The sequence below is a fragment of the Scyliorhinus torazame genome, chromosome 3, assembly GCF_047496885.1.
Source record: "Scyliorhinus torazame isolate Kashiwa2021f chromosome 3, sScyTor2.1, whole genome shotgun sequence".
In the NCBI taxonomy this organism is placed as follows: domain Eukaryota; kingdom Metazoa; phylum Chordata; class Chondrichthyes; order Carcharhiniformes; family Scyliorhinidae; genus Scyliorhinus; species Scyliorhinus torazame.
Window position 1 is genome coordinate 296,293,111 of NC_092709.1, and position 25,859 is coordinate 296,318,969.

A 25,859-nucleotide genomic window follows, 5' to 3' on the forward strand; every position below is an offset into this window, starting at 1 on the left:
ATCTCCGTCTGATCTCGTTTACTGCGGTCCTGACTTTTCCAAACGCCATATAGATTTTGCAACACTTGTTGTCTCTAAACCAGTCCAGCCCTATCATTAAGCCCAGAAATGTGTGTCCAGGTCTCTGGGGCAACGGTTTTGTCCCCTTGCTGAGAAAGTCATGTAGCTGCAGGTACCTAAGCTCATTCCCTTTCGGGAGTTGGACCCTCTCTGTAAGTTCCCCCAGGGTCGCCAGGCTGTCGTCCACGTACATGTCCTTTACTCTCAGTGTCCCTCTATCCTCACTCCATGTCCTAAATGTGGCATCTATCCTCACCAGTGCGAACCGGTTGTTGCAGATGTTGATTGTGGGGGATTCAACAATGAACATAGAACATACAGTGCAGAAGGAGGCCATTCGGACCATTGAGTCTGCACCGACCCACTTAAGCCCTCGATTCCACACTATCCCCGTAACCCAATAACCCATCCTAACCTTTTTTGGTCACTAAGGGCAATTTATCATGGCCAATCCACCTAACATGCATGCCTTTGGACTGTGGGAGGAAACCGGAGCACCCGGAGAAAACCCACGCAAACACGGGGAGAAGGTGCAAACTCCGCACAGACAGTGAACCAGCGGGGAATCGAACCTGGGACCCTGACGCTGTGAAGCCACAGTGCTATCCACTTGTGCTACCGTGCTGCCCACAAAGATGGTAATGCCATTGAATGTCAAGGGGTGATGGTTAGACCCTCCCTTGTAGGAGAAGGTCATTGCCTGGCACTTGTGATGCGCAAATGTAACTTGCCACTTGTCAGCCCAAGCCTGGATACTGTCCAGGTCTTGCTGCATTTGGACATGGACTGCTTCATTATCTGAGGAGTCACAAAACCACAATACATTCAGCCCTCTTTGTGACTTCACCAAAGGACTTGATCAAGTTATCAAGCATGATTTGACTTTAACAGGTTTATGTTAGCATTTAGTCTATTCTCTCTGCTTTCAATGTTCTGCTTCATTCTCTAAGGTATTTACTCTACAATTATCATAAGCCTCCTTTTTCCATATAACTTTAGTATCGTCAGTCAAGCAGGATGTTGTAACTTTGGATACCCTGCCCTCGAAGAAATGTGTCAGTGACCTCACAAAAGAAGCTAGCATTCCTTTTTTTTTTAAAAGCCTGTAGATGTTTTGGGATAATTAGTTTCGCTGGATTTTAATGTCCAGCTACAGTTTTGCTCACCAACTTTTGATTCAAATCCACTTGGGCCCAATCCCTTTCAACTCATTGACTTTAGCCAACCTCAAGTTAAGTATTTTTGATTGCATTTTGTCCTGGTATAATTGGTAGCCACTCATCTCCATCTACCCTAATCAAACCAGGACATAATTATGAAGAGCTCTTTTCTTTTCCAGGGGAAAAGGCCCCAGTCTTAACTTTCAGGTTAATCCTTGTAAATTTGTTTGCAACATTTCTAATGCCTCTGCATCCTTTTACTAATGTACCAATAGTATTTTTACATTCCATGCTTTCTTGCATTCCAAATGGATCCCACATTTCTGCTTGTGTAATTGGACCGAATACAATATGACAGTAGATAAAACTTGAAGTGACTGTCGTTTTGACATGGTTAGAATTGGAACTAAAACTTCCTAATTGTTCCCATGTGAGCACAGAACTCAAGCGAGACAGGTTTAAAATTTAACCAATTTCCAAGTGAAACTAGGGTTGAGGAATTACCCCAATCCCATTCTCTGTTTCTCTAACTGAGCTATGGTAGAATATGTATAAAATATGTCAGCCATGGCTGGGTCAATTCATTCTTGGAAGAAAGATCTGATTGTGAACAGGCTTGGAGATTCTATGGATATGTGTGAACTGAGATGAACAAATTCTGCACAGGGTAGGATTATTCTTCACTGTTGGGGGGGGCAAACCAATATTCACCGTTAAAAAATGGGATTGGATGAACATTCTGGAGTTTTATTTCATTGCCTTTAATTGCATTAAAGGTCGATATGACCTCCTCAGTCCTGGGTGTAGATGGTGATGATGGGCGGGGGGGTGGGTCGTGTCGGAAAGGGAGCCGGTTCAGAATACCCGCGTTTACGATCTGCATGCCTGGGCAATGCTCAAAGACTTAATTGTACGTCGGTAACAATAGGGCCCAGCGCTGTTTCTGGGCAGATGGCAGAATCGCCTTGTCCTCTTCTTAAAAATACGAGCAATGGCTTGTGGTCCGTTATGATGGTGAAACGACACCCATATACATACTGGTGGAATTCCTTCACCCCAAAAACGACATCCAGCCCTTGATTCTCAATCTGAGCATAGTTGCGTTCCACTGCGGCCAAAGTCCGTGCTGCGTAGTCTCTCAGTTCCGTCGTCTATGTGGTGGGATAACACCGCCAAGATTCTGTATGGGCGGGCAACACAAGGGGCTTTGAGGGGTTATAGTGGGCCAACACCCTGATGACAACAGTCGCTCATTCACCTTGGCGAAGACTTCTTCTTGCAACGCTCTCCAGGCCCACTCCATGCTTTATCAATAGTGCAAGCAGTAGCGTGATGATAGTCACCAAGTTAGGGATGCAATTCCCGTCATAATTCATGAGTCCTAAGAACGACTGCAATTCGCAGGTCTGGGGGTTGTTCGATTGCTCGATTGACACGGTATCCTAGGTATGTTGTCTCTTTTGCATAAAAAAATAATTTTCGGCTTTTAAGGCAGACTCCTGTCTCGGAAAATCAGCGAAGGACTTCTTCCAAGTTCCTCAGGTACTCCTGTTCGGTGGCTCCTGTGACCAGGATGTTATTCAAGTAAACTGTCACTCACGGTAGTCCTTGGAGAATGTTCTTCATGTCTCTGGAAAATAATAATAATCGCTTATTGTCACAAGTAGGCTTCAATGAAGTTACTGTGAAAAGCCCCTAGTCACCACATTCCGGCACCTGTTCGGGGAGGCTGGTACGGGAACAGCGCAAAACAGCGCAAGCTGATGACACCGCGAATGGCAACTTGTATACTCGTAGAGGCCTCTGTGGGTATAATGGTAACAAATTTTCTGGTAGCCGTGTCTTGCTCTGGATTGTATGACTCCTGTCGAGTTTAGAAAAAAGTGTCCTCCAGCATGCTTTGCGTAGAGGACTTCAATACTCTGCATTGCGTAACAGTCCAAATGAAAGGCTTTGTTCATTGTTAGCTTGTAATCCCCACACAGGCAGACGTTTTCAGTACCGGGTCTACAGGCACGTCCCAATCTGCAAATTGTACCATCCGGATGGTTCGTAGGCTTTCCAAGCAGTTGAGCTCATCCTCTATCTTTATCAGTAATATGTAGGGAACTGGGCGGGGCCTGAAGTCCTTGTGGAAAACGTCCAGTACTTTCCCAGGACTTCTTATAATCCGCTGCCAATCCAAATGGAGTCTCTGCAGCCGATCACGCCCAGCAGACACGTGCCAGAATCCCGTACTATTATCAAGGGCAACCCGATGGACTGCTGTCCGTTGGCAACTGGGATCATTGTTGTACCCGTGATGGCTAGTGGTTCCCCTGTGTAGATTGCCAACCTCGCCCCAGTGTCCCGCAAGTTCAAACGCTGGATTTCTATCCTGATCTTTTCAAAGATCTGCGATCCTATCACTGAGACAATAGCCCTTGCGTCCAGTTCCATTATGAGTGGTTGGCCATTCACTTGAATGGTGACTTTGATGGGGCAATGCGCAGCGATGCAATACAACTGCATGCACTCATCATTATTGGGTTGCTCCAGATGGAGGGTCCTGCCTCTAGGTCGGGCTTCTCACAACCAGGGCGACGCGCTTGTTGGCTGACCTGGCAATGCTGGTCCCTGCAGTTTCTCCGGCTACAGGTGCTGCACATCTCTAAGTCCTCCTCCACTGGTGCAGGGGAGAAGTCTCGCCTGGCTGCAATGGCCCTCCGCTAATGGACCCGACCCCGATGGTGTTCAGGCAAGGGGTGCATCTCAGAGGTTCTGTTGTTAAGGGCACCACTCGTCTGACGCTATTCCTCTCCATTTCTGATGTACCCTGAAACTCCTGGACTCCTCCATGCTCTGCCATGCGAGGGAGAACTCGATGGCCTTTTTTAGGTCCAAAGATGGTTCGGTCAGCAATTTCCACCGCGTCACCATTTTGTTAACTCGGCACACAAGATGATCTTGCAGCATCTCTGGTAGGGATGGCCGTATTGAATTGGTATCTTTTGGGCAGTGACCGATGACTTGGGGCTCATAGTGGTTTCTTACGAGCACCATCACTTCATCGGGGACCCACAGGCGGTCAAAAGAATCCCCTCTGGCAGCCCTCCCCAGTAATAGCATTCGCCCTGAGAAAATAGCACATGTGCTCCACATATCGAGCCTAGTCTTCCACACTCATGCCTAAAGCATTCTATTGAAGAGCGGCATTTGTTCAACTTGCTCCTCTGTGTTGAGATGCAGTCATGGTCTGGGTGTCCAGCAGCGCCACCTGTGGTTCCATTTTATCCACATCGCCAATATTGTAATTGACGAGGAACCCCGAAAAGGTGAGTCAAAGGTAGTTTATTTCCTATTCACAGCGAGGAAATGCAGCAAATAAGCAACAGTCCAAGTCCCCTCAGCAAGGGAGCTCGTACTTCATGAGCCCCAAGGGGAGATCGATTGGGTGGTCCTCGTGGGGGTTATGACAGGGGGGGAAAGAGTAACGTGTCTAACTGGAGGGGGGGAAAGGGGTTGGACAGGGAGGGTCGATATTAGATCAGGAATGTTGGCGGGGGGGGGGGGGTGGGGGGGAGGGGGGTCAGACTGAAAGGGGGCTCTCTGGTGGGGAAGCACCATAGGGGTGGGGGATCAGACTAGAGGACGTATCTGGTTGAGTCGCACCAGAAATGGTTGAGTCAAACCAGGAAGCAGGAGGGGTCAGTCCGGGATCGGGGGTGGGTGAAAGAGGGTGGCTTCATCAGGTCAGACTGGGGAGGGTGGGGCAGTTGGAAATCAGCTGGGGTGTTGTGTGTGGGGGGTGTCCTATGCGAGGCTGGTTCTGGATAATTAGACCATAATACCATAAAGCATAGGAGCATAAATAAGCCACTTGGCCCATCGAGTCTGCTCCGCCATTCAACTATGGCTGATATTTTTCTCATCCGCATTCTCCTGCCTTCTCCCCATAACCCCTAGTCCCCTCATTAATCAAGAATCTATCTATCTCTGTCTTAAAGACACTCTGGAATTAGAACTGATTTTCTTCTAACTCTTTCAGAGTAACTATCAGGGTAAAACTGGCAGGACCATCTGAAGTTAGCGGTTTAAATCGCTTCTGTCAGACAGTTCCCAGCCCAGCGCAATTGTCCAGGGAAGTTAGCACTTCAGGGCTGTTGCCAGATTAAACCCTTACGTGGGAACCTCCTTGGTGTGACACTGGGGAACCAGGAAGCTATGGGCCTATGTCATTTTAGTTGAACATCTAGAATTGCTTCTTTAAATATCTCTCACTGTTTATTTAGAGCCATACCTTTCAAATGTCTATTTGCACATTCAGCCTGAACCAGTTCTCCACTCCTACCTATGTAATTGGCTTTGTTTAATTTTAAGTTCCTTGTTTGTGATTGGACTGGGTCTCTTTCAAGATTATTAGTTACTAATAAAGGGCGGCACAGTAGAACAGTGGTTAGCACTGTTGCCTCACAGCGCCAGGGACCCAGGTTTAATTCCTGGCTTGGAGTCTGCACGTTCTCCCCGTGTCTGCGTGGGTTTCCTCCGGGCGCTCTGGTTTCCTCCCACAAGTCCCGAAAGACGTGCTGTTGGGTGAATTGGACATTCTAAATTCTCCCTCTGTGTACCCGAACAGGTGCCGGAGTGTGGCGACTAGGGGATTTTCACAGTAACTTCATTGCAGTGTTAATGTAAGCCAACTTGTGACACTAATAATGATTATAATTAATCCAGCCTCATTATGCAATACTAAGCCTAAAATAGCTTTGTCCCTAGTTGGTTCCATAACGTATTGCTCCATAAAATCTCATAAGCATATTCGACAAGTTCATGTCACCCTTGCCAATTTGACTGATCCTTCAAGATTGATGTCCCTCACAATGATTACATTGCATTTGTTATGTATTTAAACAGTTTCTAGTTAGATGCTCTGTCCAATTGTATAACTGTTGTTAGGGGTCCTAGAACATTTTATAATTCATTTGTGCGATATGGGTGTCACTGGCTAGGTCACCATTTATCACCCATCACTAATTATGTACTGATGAATCCGCTTTACATCAGATACGAACGCCAGGCCCTCTTTTTCGATTTGAGCATACTTTTAGCCGCAACCGACGTCTGTGAGGCAAAGGCAATCGTTGATTCATGGCGATCGCTCATCCGAGGAGACAGGATTGCTCTAATCCCATATGCTGATGTGACCAATGATAGTTTTGAAGGGTCAAAATGCGTCAGCACCCCCGAAGCGGACAACCTCATCCTGGGCCTTGCTCCACTCCCATAATCTGAGATTCTACAAATGTTCCTGGTCCGTGTGACTAGCACGTCGTCTAAGTAAACCGCAATGCATGGTAATCCGCGCAGGATGTCCTCCATGACGCGCTGGAGGACTGCACATGCCAAAGATGCTCCGAACAGGAGCCGGATTTTTTTCTCGAAAAAGACCACACATGCTGCGCTGGTGCCGGCACATAGCTGCTGAAATAGAGAATCCAGCCCAGTATCTTTGAACGACTATTGGTGGGGCCGGGTTAAAATACTGTGCCACAGGTGCCACGAGTTGGTTGAACGATTGCATATCTGGCGCCACCTGGTATGTGAGACTCTGGATCACCCCTAACGGGTGCACTCTGCAGACTGTCAACAGTATAACCGCTTGGCGCCCGTTCTCTGTGATGATGTTAGCCCAGAAGAAATAACGCATCCTATTTACGTGCTGGTTCTAGTCTTCAACACGAGTCAAATGTGTCTAATCACCCAAACAGAGGCATGGCGAAATAATTGGCTCCAACCTGGCTCCAGAAAAATCAGGGAGGTGGCTCAGACGAGTAGGTCGCAGCGTTAACAGCAAACCAGTTACTCCTCATCGCCAGTTTAACAAGCATACGGGGAGTCCACACCGAGTAAAATAAAGAACTTAGATTTATTTACAATAATGATATGTACATTATCCAGTAAATCCCTACTGGGTATCTTATCTGACCGCTATCATACTAGCCGACCTTTTATGCAACGGTTAATTGAGTACCCCGCCCCTCGCAAGGGAGCTCATACTCCGCGAGGGCCATGGGGAAGATAATCAGTCGACAACATAAATCCGGTGCGGGATAATTACAGTTAGATTCTCTCTTATTCGAAATGGTCATTGCCTTGTGTGCAACTGTTACTTGCCACTTGTCAGACCAAGTGGGACTATTGTCCAAGTCATGCTGCATTTGGACATGGACTGCTTCAGTTTCTGAGGAGTCGCTTTCTGAATCTTGCTATTCCTCATCTCCACCCATTCTGATTCTACCTCGCAATCTTCTGCGGCCTCAGTAATGCATTTGCCATCCTTCAACATTAGGGCTACCCTTCTCCTTTGACCATCCTGTCTGTCTTTCTGAAATATTGTGTATCCTGGAATATTTATTTATTTTCATTTATTCTTTCATTAGCATCACTGGCTAGGTTGGCAGTTACTGTCCATCTTTAATTGCCCTTGATAAGGTGACAGTGAGTAGCCTTCCTGAACCATTGCAGTCCATGTGGTGTGGGTACCCATGTGCTATTAGGAAGGAAGTTCCAGGGTTTTGACCCAGCGACAGTAAAAGAAGATCGATTTAGTTCCAATTCCGGATGGTGTGTGACTTGGAGGGGAACTTTCAGGTGGTGACATTAGTATGCATTTGCTGCCCTTGTCCTTCTAGGTAATAGAGATCATGGGTTTGGAAGATACTGTGAGAGAAGCTGTGGTGAGTGCTGTAGTGCATCTTATAGATAGTGCATACTGCTGCCACCAGTGCATCAATAGTGGCGGGACTACATTTAATGGTGGTGGATGGGGTGCCAATCAAGCAGACTGCTTTTTCCTGTTTGTCCTGATTGGTGTAAAGCTTCTGGAGCGTTCTTGTAGCTACACTCATGCAGGCATCCTTGTAGATGGTAGACAGGCTTTGGCAAGTCAGGAGGTGAGTTCCTCACCACTTAATTCCCAGCCCCTGACCTGCTCTTGTAGCCAGTATTTATATGGCTAGTTCAGTTGCATTCCTGGTCAATGATAAACCTCCAGGATGTTGATAGTGGGAGAATCGGCAATACTAATGCCATTGAATGTCAAGGGGAGATGGTTAAATTCTTTCTTGTTTGAGATGGTCATTGCCTGGCACTTGTGTGTCTGTTACTTGTCACAGGTCTTGCTACATTATGTACATGGACTGCTTCAGCATTTGAGCACAGCAAGAAGTCTTACAGCACCAGGTTAAAGTCCAACAGGTTTGTTTCAAATCACTAGCTTTCGGAGCACTGCTCCTTCCTCAGGTGAATGAAGAGGTGGGTTCCAGAAACATATATATATATATAATATATATATATATATATATAGACAAAGTCAAAGATGCAATACGATACTCAAAGTTACATCTGGTGCAAATCATTGTCTTATGAGACAGAAGGCTGCCACTGGTCACGATATCAGTCGCTGTAATGGTGACGAGATCTAAACCATTTATCTCTCTTTCTGCTGCTAGTTCATCTATCTCATTCAGGATGTTTTATGTCTTTGGCTAAAGACTCTTTAATTTCATGTTTTTTGCTACAATTCCTTGCATGGATTTTAATTGAATTTAAACTCCACCAGCCATGTCTGGTGACATACCGGTAGACCAGCCCCTCCCCAGATGCGGCTGCTGCTTTCCAGCTCGAAGTTCAGCTCTCGGCACTTTAGCTTTGAGAGCTTGCCCACCTTCCTTAATTGGACGGTGAGCTCCCTCTCTGGCTTTTAAGGAGCAAATCACAGGCAAGTGCCTGTTTCCCACTCGGTGCGGGCTTCTGACCCCCGTTTGAGCCTGTCAGTGGGATCTTAAAGCTCGCAAATAAATCTTGCCCATGGTCTGCTAACTGTGGCCTTGTTTTGTCTATAGATTTTTTTTCTCTTGTATGCCAAACTGAGCCCACGTTTCTGCATGTTTGGATCATTTCACTGAGTTTGGTCACATCAAATAAAGTCATTTATTTCTCCCATTGCAGGACAATGTGACTGAGGAATACAAGTGGATAAATAGTAATGAAAATACCGAGAAAGATGATGTCATTGAGGCTTACAATGGTATATGCGAGACCAACAGGTAAGTTGGTGTTTCTTTGATCTATACACCATCGCCCTGTCTCTACGCTATTGATTTCCCATTGTAAATCACATCTCCACAAGTTTTCTACTTTAAAACGACAGGAACCAGGTGAAGTAATTTGATCTGGACCTGGTGTCTCACAGACGTCTGACCAGTATAATATACTGGTGTTTGCACAATACATGTTGTACTCCAGTGTGAACAGAGTTCGGGCTGATGGGACGATGTTAGTTCTCTTTACTGCTGTGAGAATTCGTAAGTGAATTGGATTTCAGGAATTGGAAGCAGTTCCTAGATTTATAGGTGGAATCTTGAGCCTCGTCACCCATGGGACTGACGGCGAGGATGAGAATCGGGAAACATGGTTCTCACCGGAGAGATTGGGGTTCCGATTTTCTTCGCCCCTTGCCCACGAGGTTCTGAGATTTGTGCCCACAAAGAGTGTGAATCTCATTTAAAATTTAAACTTTAAATATTATTAGCAGACCCCCCCCTCCCCGCCAATCCCGATGAGATGCTCCGGTCTCCTGCTGGGGGCGGCATCAAGGTTCCTGCCCCAGCCGGCGATGGGTTGTCAATGGATCATTTGAACCCATTTGCATCCTGTTAATGGGCTGGACACTGGAGTGTCCACGCATCCGTGATGCTCTGGCCCTCTCGGCCAGGTTGGATAGAGGATTGGTTAACTAACAGAAAGAAAAGAGTGGGGATAAATGGGTGTTGTTCTGGTTGGCGATCAGTGGCTAGTGGTGTGCCTCAGGGATTAGTGTTGGGACTGCAATTGTTTACAATTTACATAGATGATCTGGAGCTGGAGACCAAGTGTAATCTGTCAATGTTTGCAGATGACACTAAGATGAGTGGTACTGTAAAGTGTGCAGAGAACACTGAAAGATTGCAGAGGGATATAGATAGTTTAACTGAGTGGGCAAGGGTCTGGCAGATGGAGTACAATGTTGGTAAATGTGCGGTCATCCATTTTGGGAGGAATAACAGCAAAATGGACTGCTATTTAAATGGTAAAAAATTGCAGCGTATTGCTGTGCAGAGGAACCTGGGTGTCCTTGTGCATGAATTGTAAAAAGTTGGTGTGCAGGCGCAGCAGGTAATTAAGAAGGCAAATGGAATGGAAATGAAAATTGCTTATTTTCACAAGTAGGCTTCAAATGAAGTTACTGTGAAAAGCCCCTAGTGGCCACATTCCGGCGCCTGTTCGGGGAGGCTGGTACGGGAATTGAACTGTGCTGCTGGCCTGCCTTAGTCTGCTTTCAAAGCCAGCGATTTAGCCCTGTGCTAAACCAGCTCCTATTTTGTACTTCATTGCTAGAAGGATGGAGTTTAAAAACTGAGATGTTATGTTGCAGCTGTATAGGGTGCTGGTGAGGCCACACCTGGAGTACTGTTTTGGTCTCCTTACTTGAGAGAGGATGTACTGGCACTTGTGGGGGTGCGGAGGAGATTCACGAGGTTGATTCCGGAGTTGAGAGGATTGGCTTATGAGGAGAGACTGAGTAGACTGGGACTATACTCATTGGAATTCAGAAGAATGAGGGGGGAACTGATAGAAACATATACAATTATGAAGGGAATAGTTAAGATAGAAGCAGGGAGGTGGTTTCCACTGGTGGCTGAAACTAGATCTCTAGGGGGCATAGCCTCAAAATAAGGGGGAGCAGATTTAAGACCGAGTTGAGGAGGAACTTGTTCACCCAAAGGGTTGTAATACTGTGGAATTCCCTGCCAAATGAAGCAGTTGAGGCTACCTCGTTAAATGTTTTTAAAGCAAAGGTAGATAGATTTTTGAACAGCAAAGAAATAAAAGGCTATGGTGAGCGGGTAGGTAAGTGGAGCTGAGTCAATAAAATATCAGCCATGATCTTATTGAATGGCAGAGCAGTTCGAGGGGCCGGATGGCCTACTCCTGTTCCTAGTTCTTATGTTCTTATTCACACGGCGTAGATTTGGTGCAAGTATTTGCCCACATGGCTGACGCAGTGGACCTTGCAGTGGGCCAAGGGGATTAGTATTTAACGTAAGTGTCCCCAAAGTCCATCGGAGGGGCCCCCCGACAATACACATCCTGCCCACCCCACTATCCCATCAGACTACCTCTATCAGACTTCCCACCCCCCCCCCCACCCCAAATCAGACACCCCCATCAAAGATCCCCCTCCATATCAGAAACCCCCTCATCTCAGAATCATCAAGGAGTTAAGTGGTAATAACCTAGGTAGTAATCTCAGGATTGCTACCAGTGCCACAAGCTAGTCAGAGTAGGAATGTGAGGATAGATAGGATGAATGCATGGCTCAGAAGATGGTGCAAGAAGGAGGGATTCAAATTCCTGGGGCATTGGAACCGGTTCTGGGGGAGGTGGGACCAGTTCAAACCAGATGGTCTGCACCTGGGCAGGACTGAAACCAATGTCCTAGGTGGGGTGTTTGCTAGCGCTGTTGGGGAGGGTTTAAACTAATGTGGCAGGGGGATGGGATCCAATGTAGAAAGTCAGAGGGAAGTAAAATGGGGCCAGAAACAAAAAGCAGTAAGGGGGAAAGTGTAAGGCAGAGAAGCCAAAGTCAAAAATCAAAAAGGGCCACAGTGCAGGGTACAGTGACTGAGGAGAGTGTGAAAATGGAGGTGGCCAATGCAGGATTGAGGGTGTTGTACCTAAATGCACGCAGTACACGGAACAAGGTAATTGAGCTTGTCGTGCACATTGAAATTGGCCGGTACGATGTTGTGGGCATCACAGAAACATGGCTGCAAGGGGATCAGGGCTGGGATCTAAATATCCAAGGATATATGTCCTATCGAAAGGACAGGCAGATGGGCAAAGGGGGTGGGGTTACATTGTTAGTAAGGAATGAAGTTAAATCGATAACAAGGAGCGATATAGGATCAGAAGGCATAGAATCTCTGTGGCTAGAGTTGAGGAATCGCAAAGGTAAAAAGACCCTGATGGGAGCTATGTACAGGCCCCTAGCAGTAGTCAGGATGTGGGGCAGAAAATAAATCAGGAGATAGAAAAGGAAAAAGGCAATATTGCAATAATCATGGGGGACTTTAATATGCAGGTGGACTGGGAAAATCAGGTTGGTAGTGGATCCCAAGAAATGGAATTTGTGGAATGTCGAAGAGATGGTTTTTTGGAGCAGCTTGCGACAGATCCTACTTGGGAATAGGCAATTCTGGATTTGATGAAGTGTAATGAGGCAGACTTGATTAGGGAACTTAAGGTGAAGGAACCCTTAGGGAGCAGTGACCACATTATGATAGAATTTACCCTGCAGTTTGAGAGGGAGAAGCTGCAATCAGATGTAATGGTATTACAATTAAATAAGGGTAACTACAAAGACATGAGGGAGGAGCTGGCCAGAGTTGATTGGAGAAGGAGCATAGCAGGGAAGACAGTGGAACAGCAATGGCAGGACTTTTGGGGGGGTTATTAGGGAGGCACAAGGAGGAGGAGGAAACATGCTAAGGTGAGGGCAAGGCATCCATGGCTGACGAGGGATGTCAAGGACAGCATGAAGGCTAAGGAAAATGCGTACAAAGAGGATTAGTGGGAAACCAGAGGATTGGGAAGCCTTTAAAAGCGAGCAGAGGACAACTAAAAAAGCAATAAGGGGGGAGAAGATGAAGTACGAGTGCAAGCTGGCTAGTAATATAAAGGAAGTTGCCTAATCAAGTCTGCCTCATTACACACCAAATCCAGAATTGCCTGTTCCCTAGTAGACTGTCACAGGAAGAGATATTTTCAATATATAAAAGGTAAGAGAGAGGCAAAAATAGACATTGAACCACTAGAAAATGTGGCTGGAGAAGTAATAATAGGAAACAAAGAAATGGCAGACGAACTGAGTAGTTACTTTGCATCAGTCTTCACGGTGGAAGACACCAGTGGGATGCCAGAGCTCCAGGAGAATCAGGAGCAGATGTGAGTGCAGTGGCCATCACTAAGGAGAAGGTTCTGGGGAAACTAAAAGGTCTGAAGGTGGATAAGTCACCTGGACCGGATGGACTACACCCCAGGATCCTAAAACAGATAGCTGAGGAAATTGTGGAGGCATTAGTGATGATCTTTCAGGAATCACTGGAGGCAGGAAGGGTCCCAGAGGACTTGGAAGGTGGCTAATGTAACACCTCTGTTTAAGAAAGGTGGGAGGCAGAAGATGGGAAATTATAGGCTGGTTAGCCTGACATCGGTCATTGGTAAGGTTTCAGAGTTTGTTATTAAAGATGAGATTGCGAAGCACTTGGAAGTGCATGATAAAATAGGACTGAGTCAGCACGGCTTTGTCAAAGGGAGGTCGTATCTGACAAATCTGTTAGAGTTCTTTGAGGAGGTAACAAGGAGGCTAGACAAAGGAGAACCAGTGGACGTGATTTATTTAGATTTCCAGATGGCCTTTGACAAGGTGCCGCAAAGGAGACTGTTAAATAAGTTGAAAGCCCATGATGTTAAGGGTAAGATCCTGGCATGGATAGAGGATTGGCTGACTGGCAGAAGGCAAAGAGTGGGGATAAAGGGGTCTTTTTCAGGCTGGCAGCCTGTGACTAGTGGTGTGCCTCGGGGGTCTGTGCTGGGACCACAACCTTTTACAATATACATTAATGATCTGGAAGAAGGAACTGAAGGCACTGTTGCTAAGTTTGCAGATGATACAAAAATTTGTAGAGGGACAGGTATTGAGGAAGCAAGGGGGCTGCAGAAGGACTTGAACAAGCTAGGAGAGTAGGCAATGAAGTGGCAAATGAAATACAATGTGGAAAAGTGTGAGGTTATGCACTTTGGAAGGAAGAATCTAGGCATAGACTATTTTCTAAATGGGAAATGCTTCGGAAAGCAGAAGCACAAAGTTACTTGGAACTCCTTGTTCACGATTCTCTTAAGGTTAATGTGCAGGTTCAGTCGGCAGTTAAGAAGGCAAATGCAATGTTAGTATTCATATCAAGAGGGCTAGAATACAAGACCAGGGATGTACTTCTGAGGCTGTATAAGGCTCTGGTCTGACCCCATTTGGTGTATTGTGAGCAGTTTTGGACCCTGTATCTAAGGAAGGATGTGCTGGCCTTGGAAAGGGTCCAGAGGAGGTTCACAAGAATGATCCCTGGAATGAAGAACTTGTCGTATGAGGAATGTTTGAGGTCTGGGTCTGTACTCGTTGGAGTTTAGAAGGATGAGAGAGGATCTTATTGAAACGTACAAGATGCTGCGAGGCCTGAATAGAGTGGACGTGGAGAGGATGTTTCCACTTGTAGGAAAAACTAGAACCAGAGGACACAATCTCAGATTAAATGGACGATCCTTTAAAACAGAGATGAGGTGGAATTTTTTTCACCCAGAGGGTGGTGAATCTGTGGAACTCTTTGCCGCAGAAGACTATGGAGGCCAATTCACTGAGTGTCTTTCAGACAGAGATAGATAGGTTCTTGATTAATTAGGGGATCAGGGGTTATGGGGAGAAGGCAGGAGAATGGGGATGAGAAAATATCATCCATGATTGAATGGCGGAGCAGACCCGATGGGCCAAGTGGCCTAATTCTGCTCTTATGTTGTATGATCATAAGGGTCTAAGTGCTTTCACGTCCTCTTTCTCTCAGCAGAAAGCACTTAACTGCTTTTGACATGGTCAATAGGCCATGGGGCGGTACGGTGGCACAATGGTTAGCATTGCTGCCTTATCGCATCAGGGACCCGGTTTCAATTCCAGCCTTGGGTGACTATGTGGAGTTTGCATATTCTCCCCATGTCAGCATGGGTTTCCTCCGGGGGCTCCGGTTTCCCCCCACAGTCCAAATATGTGCTGGTTTGGTGGATTGGCCTTGCTAAATTGCTGCTTACTGTTCAAAGATGTGCAGATTAGATGCGTTACAGGGATATCATGGAGGAGTGTACTTATGTGGAGAGCTCTTCTGGGGGTTTGATGCAGACTCGATGGGCCAAGTGGTCTCAAGTGAAAGTGAATAGAAGCTTCGCAGATCAAAGGATCTGGGGTTTTCGAGCCTTGAGATGTGGTTTTGTCTTTCTATGAAGTAACAGATGCTGTTTTTTACCCTCTGTCTGAGGCAGCAGGTGTAAGGGACAGATAAATGAAATGCAGTTATTTTTTACTGTTTCTCCTGGACTGCTGTTCAGCTTTTAGGCAGGGGTGACTGAGTATGGGGTGGGGGTCTCTGTTTGGGGATTAGTTTTTAGGGTGTCTCTGGTGGGGGGGGGGCGGGGGGGGGAGAATCCTCAGACATACTGTGGAGAAAGATGACCAAGCAATTCCCGTGGTGGGGGAGAGGGAGATGGAGACTATGCCCCTACATGTCATTGGGGGGGCGGGGTTGTTTGGAGGCAGGATTCGTGTATTGGGGCGAGGGGGGCCTGCCATCGACCTCCGTATTGGGCCAACAACTCCCTTGAGGAATCCCTTGAGCTCTCCACTGTGTATCAATCTGCATGATTAGGGAGAGGGAATCACATCTGGTGCTTTTCCTAGCACCACTGCAAACCAGAAGCGATTCACTCCCAGCGGAAGGACATAGGGCTGGATTCTCTGGTCGCTGACACCAAAATCGAGTTCAGCGAACGGCCGGAGAATCACATTTCCCGACCGAATCGGGGCGCCGGCGCTTTCGCGATGTACGGTGCGCCACCTATTTATGGCCTCAGGCCATTGTCTGAGCACCGCCTCCCCCCGATGCTCCGCCCCCCACCAGCTGAGTTCCCGACGGTGCGGGGCACGTGTGGTCTCATCCGTCGGGACCTCAGCGTGGCGGCTGCTGACTCAGTCCAGTGCCACCACATCAGGGAGGGCTGAGCCGTGGACAGGGGGGGGGACATTATTCGGGGCTGGGGGCACTGTGGTGGGGCAGTCCAGGGCACGCGAGCCAGCCAAAGGGGGCGACTATTTCGCGGGCCAGGTCCGCGAGCGGCCGCCGCCGTGCACATGTGCGGCCACAGACGCGGCAATTCTCCGGAGTGTATCCGCAGCTAGAGCCCGGTGATCTACGCTGCCGTCCTGCTAGCCCCCAGCATAACAGGGAATCGGTGGCTGTTTTGCACCAGTTTTCCTGACTTAAAACGCCACCGTTCCCATGCCAGCGTGAGGACATAGCCCCAGAATCCGAAAATCCAGCCCATAGTCTCCCAAACTGAGAATCCGGCACATGGTGTTCTCTCTTAGAGATGCAGAATACTGAATTTAACGTTTGTATTTTAATTCTATAAATATTGGCAAGCAATGTTGCCTTTAATCAGTATGACCAGGCAGTAACCTGGAAATTTGAATGCAGGCCATGCACAAGTCAACCCCTTTGCACACTCACACCACCTGTGCACTCCATGAAAAGAATGGGAGAGAATGTTATTGGCAAGTACTGTTTGGCAGAAAGGAAACGGAAGGGAAGATATCTTCAAAGCTGGAATCTTACCCATAGATCATGTTGAAAACAAGTCAAGTTATTATACTTCCCTTGGAGAGAAAGGAAAAACACAAGAATGTTGTTACTTATTCCTGTTCTCTATTTAACTCTTGCTTTCTATGTTATTACTGTCTTTGTTCTTTCTGAATTACCCTTTTGCTTTTCTCTCTCTTTTATTCCCGCTTCCTTTCTTCTCTCATTCATTTCCAGCCAGGCTGAGGACTGGCGATACCTCAATGAAGATGGCGAGCTAGGCCTGGCTTATCAAGGCCTAAAGGAAGTTGCCAGGTCAAATCTTTGTTTGCCTTTTGTTTTAAATATCTGCAAGATGTGAGGGTGTTGGGAAGAATTTGATTTCTGCTTGATGCTATGAAAATAAATGGTTATTATATTTTTGAAAGCATTTGGGATGTCTGGAAAACTTTGCACCTCACCTTTGCTATTCAGCTTTGGCACTGCTAAACAAAAGGGATAATGTTCATGTGGTTATTTACTGTGCAGTACTTCAGGGTGTTCCTAATCCCACAGGAGTTTTGAGGGATAGTGAAATATTTTAAAAGATCATAATACTTGCATTTGCCACGGTTATTTCACGGTGTGGAACTGAGCAAGCGGACCTGAATTGAATAACAGTGGTACTTGGTTATCCTGTAAGCGTTAGTGGATAGTTTGCAATGTAGCAATATTGGTGAAGAGCAGGATTGGTTTCACTTGCAGTGCCTATCACAGTAGGATAACCTGTTGATGAAAAATATCGAGGGTCATGCATGAAGACTGACCACTTGGGCAATGTACCGTAGTGTGGACACAACTGTGGAACTGAGGGGCTGGCGGGTTCAATTCCCATACTGGCCTCCCCGAACAGGCGCCGGAATGTGGCGACTAGGGGCTTTTCACAGTAACTTCATTGAAGCCTACTTGTGACAATAAGCGATTTTTAATTAATTAATATTAATTACTATTTAACTAGAGGGTTTAACTTTTTTTAAAAAAAATAATGGCTGAAAAACAGCCATTTGTAAGATTTGAATGGCTTGTGTAATGAAGGAATAGAATCATAGGATTCTAGATTTTGAGAACAGAACGAGCTCTTTGGCTTATCAAAAGCATGCCTGTTCTCTACAAGAGCAATCCAGCTAATCCCACTCCCCGCCCTTTCCACATAGCCCTGAAAATGATTTTATTTTAAGTACTTTTCTAATTCCTTTTTGAAAACCACAATTGAATCGGCCTCTGTCAAGCTGGCAGTGCATTCTAGGTTCTAACCACTTGCTGTGGAAAAGATTTTCTGCATATGTTGCTCTGGTTCCCTTGTTAGTCACCATGTGCTCTCTGGTTCTCTACCACTCTGCCAATGGGAACAGTTTTACCCCCTTTTCTGAGGCCCCTAATGGTTTTGAACACCTCTGGCAAATCTCCTCTCAACTTTCTCTGCTCTAATGATGCCTATATTGTTTCTAAGTGCTGTGTCTCATCTGTTGTCGAACCAGATTTAATAAGACCACTGCTAATACTTGGTTGATTTCAACCAGGATATCACTAACATGTTCTACAATTTGCTTCAGTGCCTATGACTTAAAAAGAAGAGCATTGTTAATGGTTTCTGTTTCTGATGACTGTAAGTCACTTTCCTGTCATCTTGTCAGATAGTAAAGGGAGAAAGAAAGGGAGAAATACATGTGAATTTTAGTTGTATTTTATGTCGCAGAAGCATATCAAAATGGTCAATCAACTTATCTGTGGTTGAAAAATGTCCTATTTGTCCAGCTGGTCTGCTCCTTGAGAAGATCATGAGAAGATGGTGGTGTAGTGGTAATGCCACTGAACTAGTAATCCAGAGGCCCAGACTAATGTTCTGGCGATACGAGTTCAAATCCCACCGCAGCAGCTGGTGGAATTTAAATTCCGTTAACAAAATCTGGAATATAGAACTAGTAATGGTGACCGTGGGGTGGCACAGTGGTTAGCACCGATGCCTCTCTGCTCCAGGGACCCCGGCCTCAGGCACTTTCTCCATGTGTCTGCGTGGGTTTCCACCAGGTGCTCCAGTTTCCACCCACAGTTCAAAGATGTGCAGGTTAGGTGGATTGGCCATACTAAATTGCCCCATTAGTGTCCAAATGTTAGATGGGGTTACTGTGTTACAGGGATAGGGTGGAGGTATGGACTTAAGTAGTGTGTTCTTTCAAGGGCCGGTGTAGACTTGATGGGCTGAATGGTCTCATTCTGCACTGTAAATTCTATGATTCAATGACTCTTAACATTGATTGTTCCAAAAACTCATCTAGTTCACTAATGTCCTTGGGGGAGGAAATATACCATTTCTACCTACATGTGACTCCAGAGCCATAGCAATATGGTTGACACTTAACTGCCCTTTGAAATGGCCCAGCCTGAGGCCTCTCAGTTCAAGGGCAGTCAGGGAAGGACAATAAATGCTGGCCACATCCCCATGAAAGAATGAACAAAATAGAAACTAATCAATCACTGCAGATCACCCAACCTTTCACATTGTAGTGGCATTTAAGAGGCAACCATTTGGCTGTGGATCTGGATGACAAATTTTCCTTCCCGAAAGGAGATTTGTCATTTAAAAAAAAAAAAACTATTGACAATGGTTTTATGGTCATCATTACACTTCTAATTCCAGATTTTTACTGAATTCAAATGTTCCCATTTGCCATGGTGGGATTCATGCCCACCTCCCTGGAGCATTACCCTGGGTGCCTGGATTACAAGTCCAGTGATAATACCACTACGCCTTGTGATACAGTAAATTATTAGTGCACTTAGATGTGAAGTTAGAACTGGTGTTCCCCCAGGTTAAGTAACACAAACTCACAATAATGAGTCAAAAGCTTTATCTATTCTGATAAAGAAAAAAAGGTAGTGTTTTAAGAAAGAAACCCTTGGGACCAATGTTTCCAGGTGGCGTTTTCTAATTTGATGCTATTGTGTCACAGGCTTCTGGAGGCACAGTTGCAGTCTCAAATCAGGCAACATGATGAGGAGGTGGAAAGAATGCGGGCTCAGATCGAAGGTCTGAAGGAGGAGATGGAAAAGCAGCAGCATGTCCTCACACAGACACTACAGATGTCTCCAGAAGCACGCATTGAATATAACGTGCAACAGGAGATCACTCGCCTCACCAATGAGAATCTGGTAAGAGTGTCAGCCCTGGTGCCTGCAGTGGCCTTCAGACTTATACTTACATTTAAGTAGACCATACTACACTCTGGAGTATAGTATATTTCTGTTAGTTTTGTGTTAATTTAAACAAGTGTTACTCAGTAACTTTTAGTTTGGGCCACAATCCCAAGTAACGTTTTTCTTTTTTTTTTAATAAATATTTTATTGAAAATTTCTGGTCAACCAACACAGTACATTGTGCATCCTTTACACAACATTATAACAATACAGATAATAATGACCTTTTTTTTATATAAACAAAAAACAACAAATAAATAAATATTAAATAACAAAAATGAAAGCTAGCCCTAATTGGCAACTGCCTTGTCACAGGGTACTTGCATGATTCCCTAGTTAAACCTGTATTTTTGTGGGTTATGTGGAACACTCCTTGTTCCACCCCGCTCTCCCCTTCACATAGTCCATTTCCAACATTTCACTTTCCTTCCTTAACCTCTCTATCTCCATTTCTGGTGATAGACTGACCACCAATATTCATTACGAATATACCGATTCCCACTGCTACCTCAACTATAGCTCCTCACTCCCTGCTTGCTGTAAGTTATCCATCCCGTTCTGCCAGTTTCTCCCCCTCTATTGCATCTGTTCTGATGATGCCATCTTTGAAAATGGTGCTTCTGACATGGATGCTTTTTCTATTAAACGAGGTTCTCCCTCAGCTGTGGTTAACAGGGCACTCAACTGGGTTTGGCCCACCTCCCATAGATCTGCCCTCACCCCTTCCCTCTCCCTCCCGGAACCCTGATAGGGTCCCCCTTGTCATGACTCCTCACCCCACTCGTCTCCGCATTCAAAGCATCATCCTCTGTCACTCCTGCCAGCTCAATCACGATGCTACCATGAAACATATAATTCTGTATTCTAGGACCTTAAAGAGCTGGTAGAGAAACAGGAGAAGAATGAGAAGAAGCTGAAGAAGCAACTCAAGATCCACATGAAGAAAGTTCAAGATCTTGAAGGTATAACTGAGTTTAAAACATTATTGTCTGTGATCAGATCTGGGGGATTCCTGAACTGTGTGGTCCCATTCTGTTGTGCTGGGCAGGATTCAATGCTCCCCTGCCAATGGGTTTAAGGACGGGTGGGGTGGGGGGTAACATTAAACCCATTGGGCAGCCTGCTCACCACAATTTTACTGGTGGCAGTGTGGGCCTGGGCAGCTTGCACCTCAGGGTGCTAATTGAGGCTCTTGGGTGGTATGCCTACCTATGGGCCTCGTCCTGCTGCTGCTGGGATTGTTGACCATTAAATTCTGAAGGGAAACCATTCTTTCCCCACAGACCTTTTAGCCTTGGTGGGGGTCGCACAGCAGGAACCATGTTGTCTCATATAGTTCAGCTTATGGTTACCAGCTGAGCTAGTTGGGGAGACCTTTAGGTCCAGCTGTAGATATATTCTCACTCTTGCAGCAGAAGAAAAGAGCTACATAGTTGATTGCATCATTTTGTAAGGAGTATGCACATTTAGGGCGTCATTCTCCGACCCCCTGCCGGGTCGGAGAATGGCCGTTGGCCGCCGTGAATCCCGCCCCCGCCGAAGTCTCCGCTCCCGGAGATTGGGCGGGGGCGGGAATCCGGCCGCGCCGGTTGGCGGGACCCCCCGCTGGATTCTCCGGCCCGGATGGGCCGAAGTCCCGCCCAGGAATTGCCTGTCCCGCCGGCGTAAATCAAACCTGGTATTTACCGGCGGGACCAGGCGGCGTGGGCGCGGGGCGATCTGACCCTGGGGGGTGCCCCCACGGTGGCCTGGCCCGCGATCGGGGCCCACCGATTCGCGGGCGGGCCTGTGCCGTGGGGGCACTCTTTCCCTTCCGCCTCCGCCACGGCCTCCACCATGGCGGAGGCGGAAGAGACTCTCCCCACTGCGCATGCGCGGGAAACTGACAGCGGCCGCTGACGCTCCCGCGCATGCGCTGGGAAACTGACAGCGGCCGCGGACGCTCCCGCGCATGCGCCGCATTTCCGCGCCAGCTGGCGGGGAAACAAACGCCATTTCCGCCAGCTGGCGGGGCGGAAATCCCTCCGGCGTCGGCCTAGCCCCTCAATGTTGGGGCTAGGCCGCCAAAGATGCGGAGCATTCCGCACCTTTGGGCCGGCGCGATGCCCGTCTGATTTGCGCCGGCTTTGGCGCCAGTCGGCGGGCATCCCGCCGTTGGGGGAGAATTTCGCCCTTAATGTTTATTTGTTGACTCATTTTAATTGCTTTTGAGTTCCTTCTATTAATTAAATGTGGTGTTTAATGTGTTATTAGCAAGAAACTCAGTGCAGAAGGAGCCAAGGCCCGAACTAACCAGGCAGGTTACTGTGCAACGGAAAGAGAAGGAATTCCAGGGAATGTTGGAATATCACAAGGAGGATGAATCCCTGCTTATTCGCAACCTCATCACAGGTACTCATCACTGGGATTTCAGGCTGACTGCAGCTGTACAAGAAGGCAGCTCAGCACCACCTTCTCAAGGGCAATTAAGGGTTAACAATATATGCTGGTGTTGCAGTGATGCCCACATTCCAATGTTCCAAGTACGTGGAAATGGTGGGCGAATTTTCTCTCAAAATCCCCCGAGGTTTCCGAGGTCTTGTGGGACAATGGGTAGCATCCCGACCTCTGGGCCAAAAGCTCCAATTCAAGTCCCACTTAAGGACGTGATGACCACGGAAGTTGCGTTCATAACGTGGCCAAACGGGTTGAATATCAGCCAGAAAATCCTTGCAATGTGCCTGATGGCAGGCAGTGAGAGTGAGAGCGTTACCTGGTGAGCCGTACTGCAGCAGGCAATGGCAACTCACTGCAGAATTTGGCCAAGTATAATCATAGACCAATGAAATGGAAGTCCGTGTTCACCGACACCCACTTAGTGCATGGCACCTGAAGTAGGAGAAGGATACAAGGCCATCGACCTGAAACATTAACTCTGTTTCAACTCCACAGCTGCTAGCTAACCTGTTGAATATTTCCAGCATTTCTTGTTTTTTCTATTCCATTAAATACAGCCCTGGTTTGTGTAATCTCTGCTAGTCATTTAATCCTTGGAATCCATGTATCATTTTGCTAAAACTATGGGCGAGATTCTCCACTCCTGCGCCGGTTGGGAGAATCGCCTGGGCCGCCAAAACTTCCCGGGGGCTGGTCCAACGCCCTCCCGCGATTCTCCCAAGCGGCGGGAACGGCCCCGTCGAGTTCCGCAGGCCGGAGAATCGCCGGAGACACCCAAAATGGCGATTCTCCGGCACCCCCGCTATTCTCAGGCCCGAGCGGCCAGGCCAAAACGGCAGGTTCCCCCCGGCGCCGTCCACACCACCTGGTCGCTGCCGTCGGGAACAGCGCAGGAACGCTGGGGGGGGCGGCCTGCGGGGGAGGGAGGGGGGATCCTGCACCGGGCGGTACCTCAAATGTGGGATGGCCCGCGATCGGTGCCCACCGATCATCGGGCCGTCGTCTCTGAAGGAGGACCTCCTTCCTTCCACGGTCCCACAAGATCCGTCCGCCATCTTCTTGCGGAGCAGACTCGGAGAGGACGGCAACCACGCATGCGCGGGTGATGTCAGTTATGCAGCGCCGGCCGCGTCATGTATGCGGTGCCGCCTTTACGCGGCGACGAGGCCTGGCGCGTGTAGATGATGCTGCCCCGATCCTAGCCCATTGTCGAGGTTTGAATCGGTCGGGATAGGGGCCGTTTTGCACTGTCGTGAACCTCGACAGCGTTCACAATGGCGTGGGCACTTCGGCGCGGGAGTGGAGAATCCCGCCCTATGTGTTTCCCTTTTATTTGATTTTCAGTCCAACCCCCCCCCCCCCCCCACAACCGTGTTAACTGGCTCATCAACAAGTGAAAATAATTTTTTACTGTTCGCCGATTCATAACCTTTCAGAATTTTGAAAATCTATTACATCCTCTTAAATGTTCTCTGTTTTCGTAAAAAAGTGTTCCTGATAATCCTTTCCATCACAGCAGTTTCCTTCATATAATCAGATGGCTAGAACTGTATGTAATGATCCGATTGCGTTTCCCAATTTCGGCGTGAGCCAACGGAGAATCCCACCCCATATCTATCTGCATTTTTACCTTTAAAGATCTATGCATCAACATCCTTCGCTATCTCGCTTCTTTCACTCTTAATCTTACCATTGTAGATGGATTTTCCATTAGTGCAAATCTTTTACTGCTTCATCTCTGCATTGAACTACATGTGTCCACTTCAGTAACCTGTCAGTTTTGACTGGTATCACCATGGTGCAGCATGCATCCTTTTTTGAAATAAGCTGTATTATATCATGAAAAAATAAACCAAGAAATAAATTATATCTCACTCTCTACTTTTTCCCAAATTAAATACCAGCAGCAATTTTTAAACTGTGAGGATGGTGGGGACAGAAACTGGATTGAATAACTAATTATTCCAGTCTTCTTCTCAATAGGCCATGTGTCAACACTGTCGGCACGATTGTTTTTTAATTCTCTCATGGGATGTGGACATCGCCAGCATCATAGAATCCCTACAGTACAGAAGGAGGTCATTCGGCTCATCGAGTCTGCGCCAACCTTCGAAAAACCACTCCACCTAGTCCCAAACCCCAATCCCCCGCCCTATTGCTGCAACCCCACCCTCAGGGGCAATTTAGTATGACTAATCCACCTAACCTGCATATCTTTGGACTATGGGAGGAAACACACACAGACACAGGGAGAATGTGCAAACTCCACACAGACAGCCACCCAAGGTCGGAATCGAATCCGTGTCCCTGGTGCTGTGAGGCAGCAGTGCTAACCACTGTGCCACCGTGCCGCCCCCCAACCCAGAGCACAACTAAGCCAACTCCCCCACCCTATCCACGCAACCCAACCTAACCTGCACAACTTTCGACACTAAGGAGCAATTTAACATGACCAATACACCTAACCTGCACATCTTTGGGCTGTGGGAGGAAACCTTAGCACCTGGAGGAAACCCACGCAGACACTGGGAGAACAAGCAGAATGGGCATGTGTTGCCAATCCCTAAATTGTCCTTGAGCTGATCGACTTGTTGGACCATTTCAGAAGGCAACTAAGAGTCCACCACATTGCTATGGATCTGTAGTCACATGCAGGCCAGAGCTGACCAAGGATGTCCTTCCCTAAAAGGATATGAGTGAACCAGGTTGAGTTTTTATAACAATTGATGATGACTGTCATTGTCACCATTACTGATGGCCAACTTTATATTCCAGATTTAAGTAATTGAATTTACATTCCACCAGCTTCTGTCGTGAGATTCGAACCCATGTTCCCAGATTGAACTGTACTGTATTTGCTTCTTCTCACCCATTTCTAGACCTCAAGCCTCAAGCAGTCTCTGCCACGGTGCCAGGCCTACCAGCATACATCCTCTTTATGTGCCTTAGACATGCAGATTACATTAATGATGACCAGAAGGTCCATTCGCTCCTCACTAGCACCATCAATGGCATCAAGAAAGTGTTAAAGGTAAGGGATTCATTTCTTCAATCCAGCCAGTGAATGTTTCCAGAGTAAGCTTGGAGTTAAGTGAGATTCTGTTGATTTAGACATTACTTAGAATTTAGTACCCTGTTGCACATTTTCATAAAGTAATAGGATTCAGTAATAGGAACCAGGGGCTGATTTAGCACAGTGGGCTAAATAGCTGGCTTGTAATGCAGAACAAGGCCAGCAGCGCGGGTTCAATTCATGTACCGGCCTCCCCGAACAGGCGCAGGAATGTGGCGACTCGGGGCTTTTTGCAGGAACTTCATTGAAGCCTACTTGTGACAATAAGCGATTATTATTATTATTTAACCCCTCCATCCCTGAAGCCCGTTTATAGTTTCATGGAAATAGCCATTCACCCATGCAGCCTTCCTTGCCCTTTGCGGGTAAAAATGCAGTAAGTGTCAGCAGGCCACACAAGAGCATTACAGTTGAGGTTGT

The 25,859-nt window shown here is 47.1% G+C and overlaps 1 protein-coding gene across 2 annotated transcripts in view; it reads left to right on the plus strand.

Annotated features, from left to right (window-relative positions):
* Nucleotides 1–25,859, plus strand: part of myo5b (myosin VB) — a 389,254-nt gene that overhangs the window by 336,212 nt on the left and 27,183 nt on the right. Inside the window, exons 29-34 of one of the 2 annotated variants that reach the window (XM_072497425.1) lie at nucleotides 9,210–9,307; nucleotides 16,934–17,011; nucleotides 19,687–19,885; nucleotides 20,799–20,892; nucleotides 22,184–22,321; nucleotides 25,246–25,397. In XM_072497425.1, coding sequence (XP_072353526.1) covers nucleotides 9,210–9,307; nucleotides 16,934–17,011; nucleotides 19,687–19,885; nucleotides 20,799–20,892; nucleotides 22,184–22,321; nucleotides 25,246–25,397 — 759 coding nt within the window. The remainder of the gene's footprint in view (nucleotides 1–9,209; nucleotides 9,308–16,933; nucleotides 17,012–19,686; nucleotides 19,886–20,798; nucleotides 20,893–22,183; nucleotides 22,322–25,245; nucleotides 25,398–25,859) is intronic. The other variant, XM_072497424.1, reaches the window with a different exon arrangement.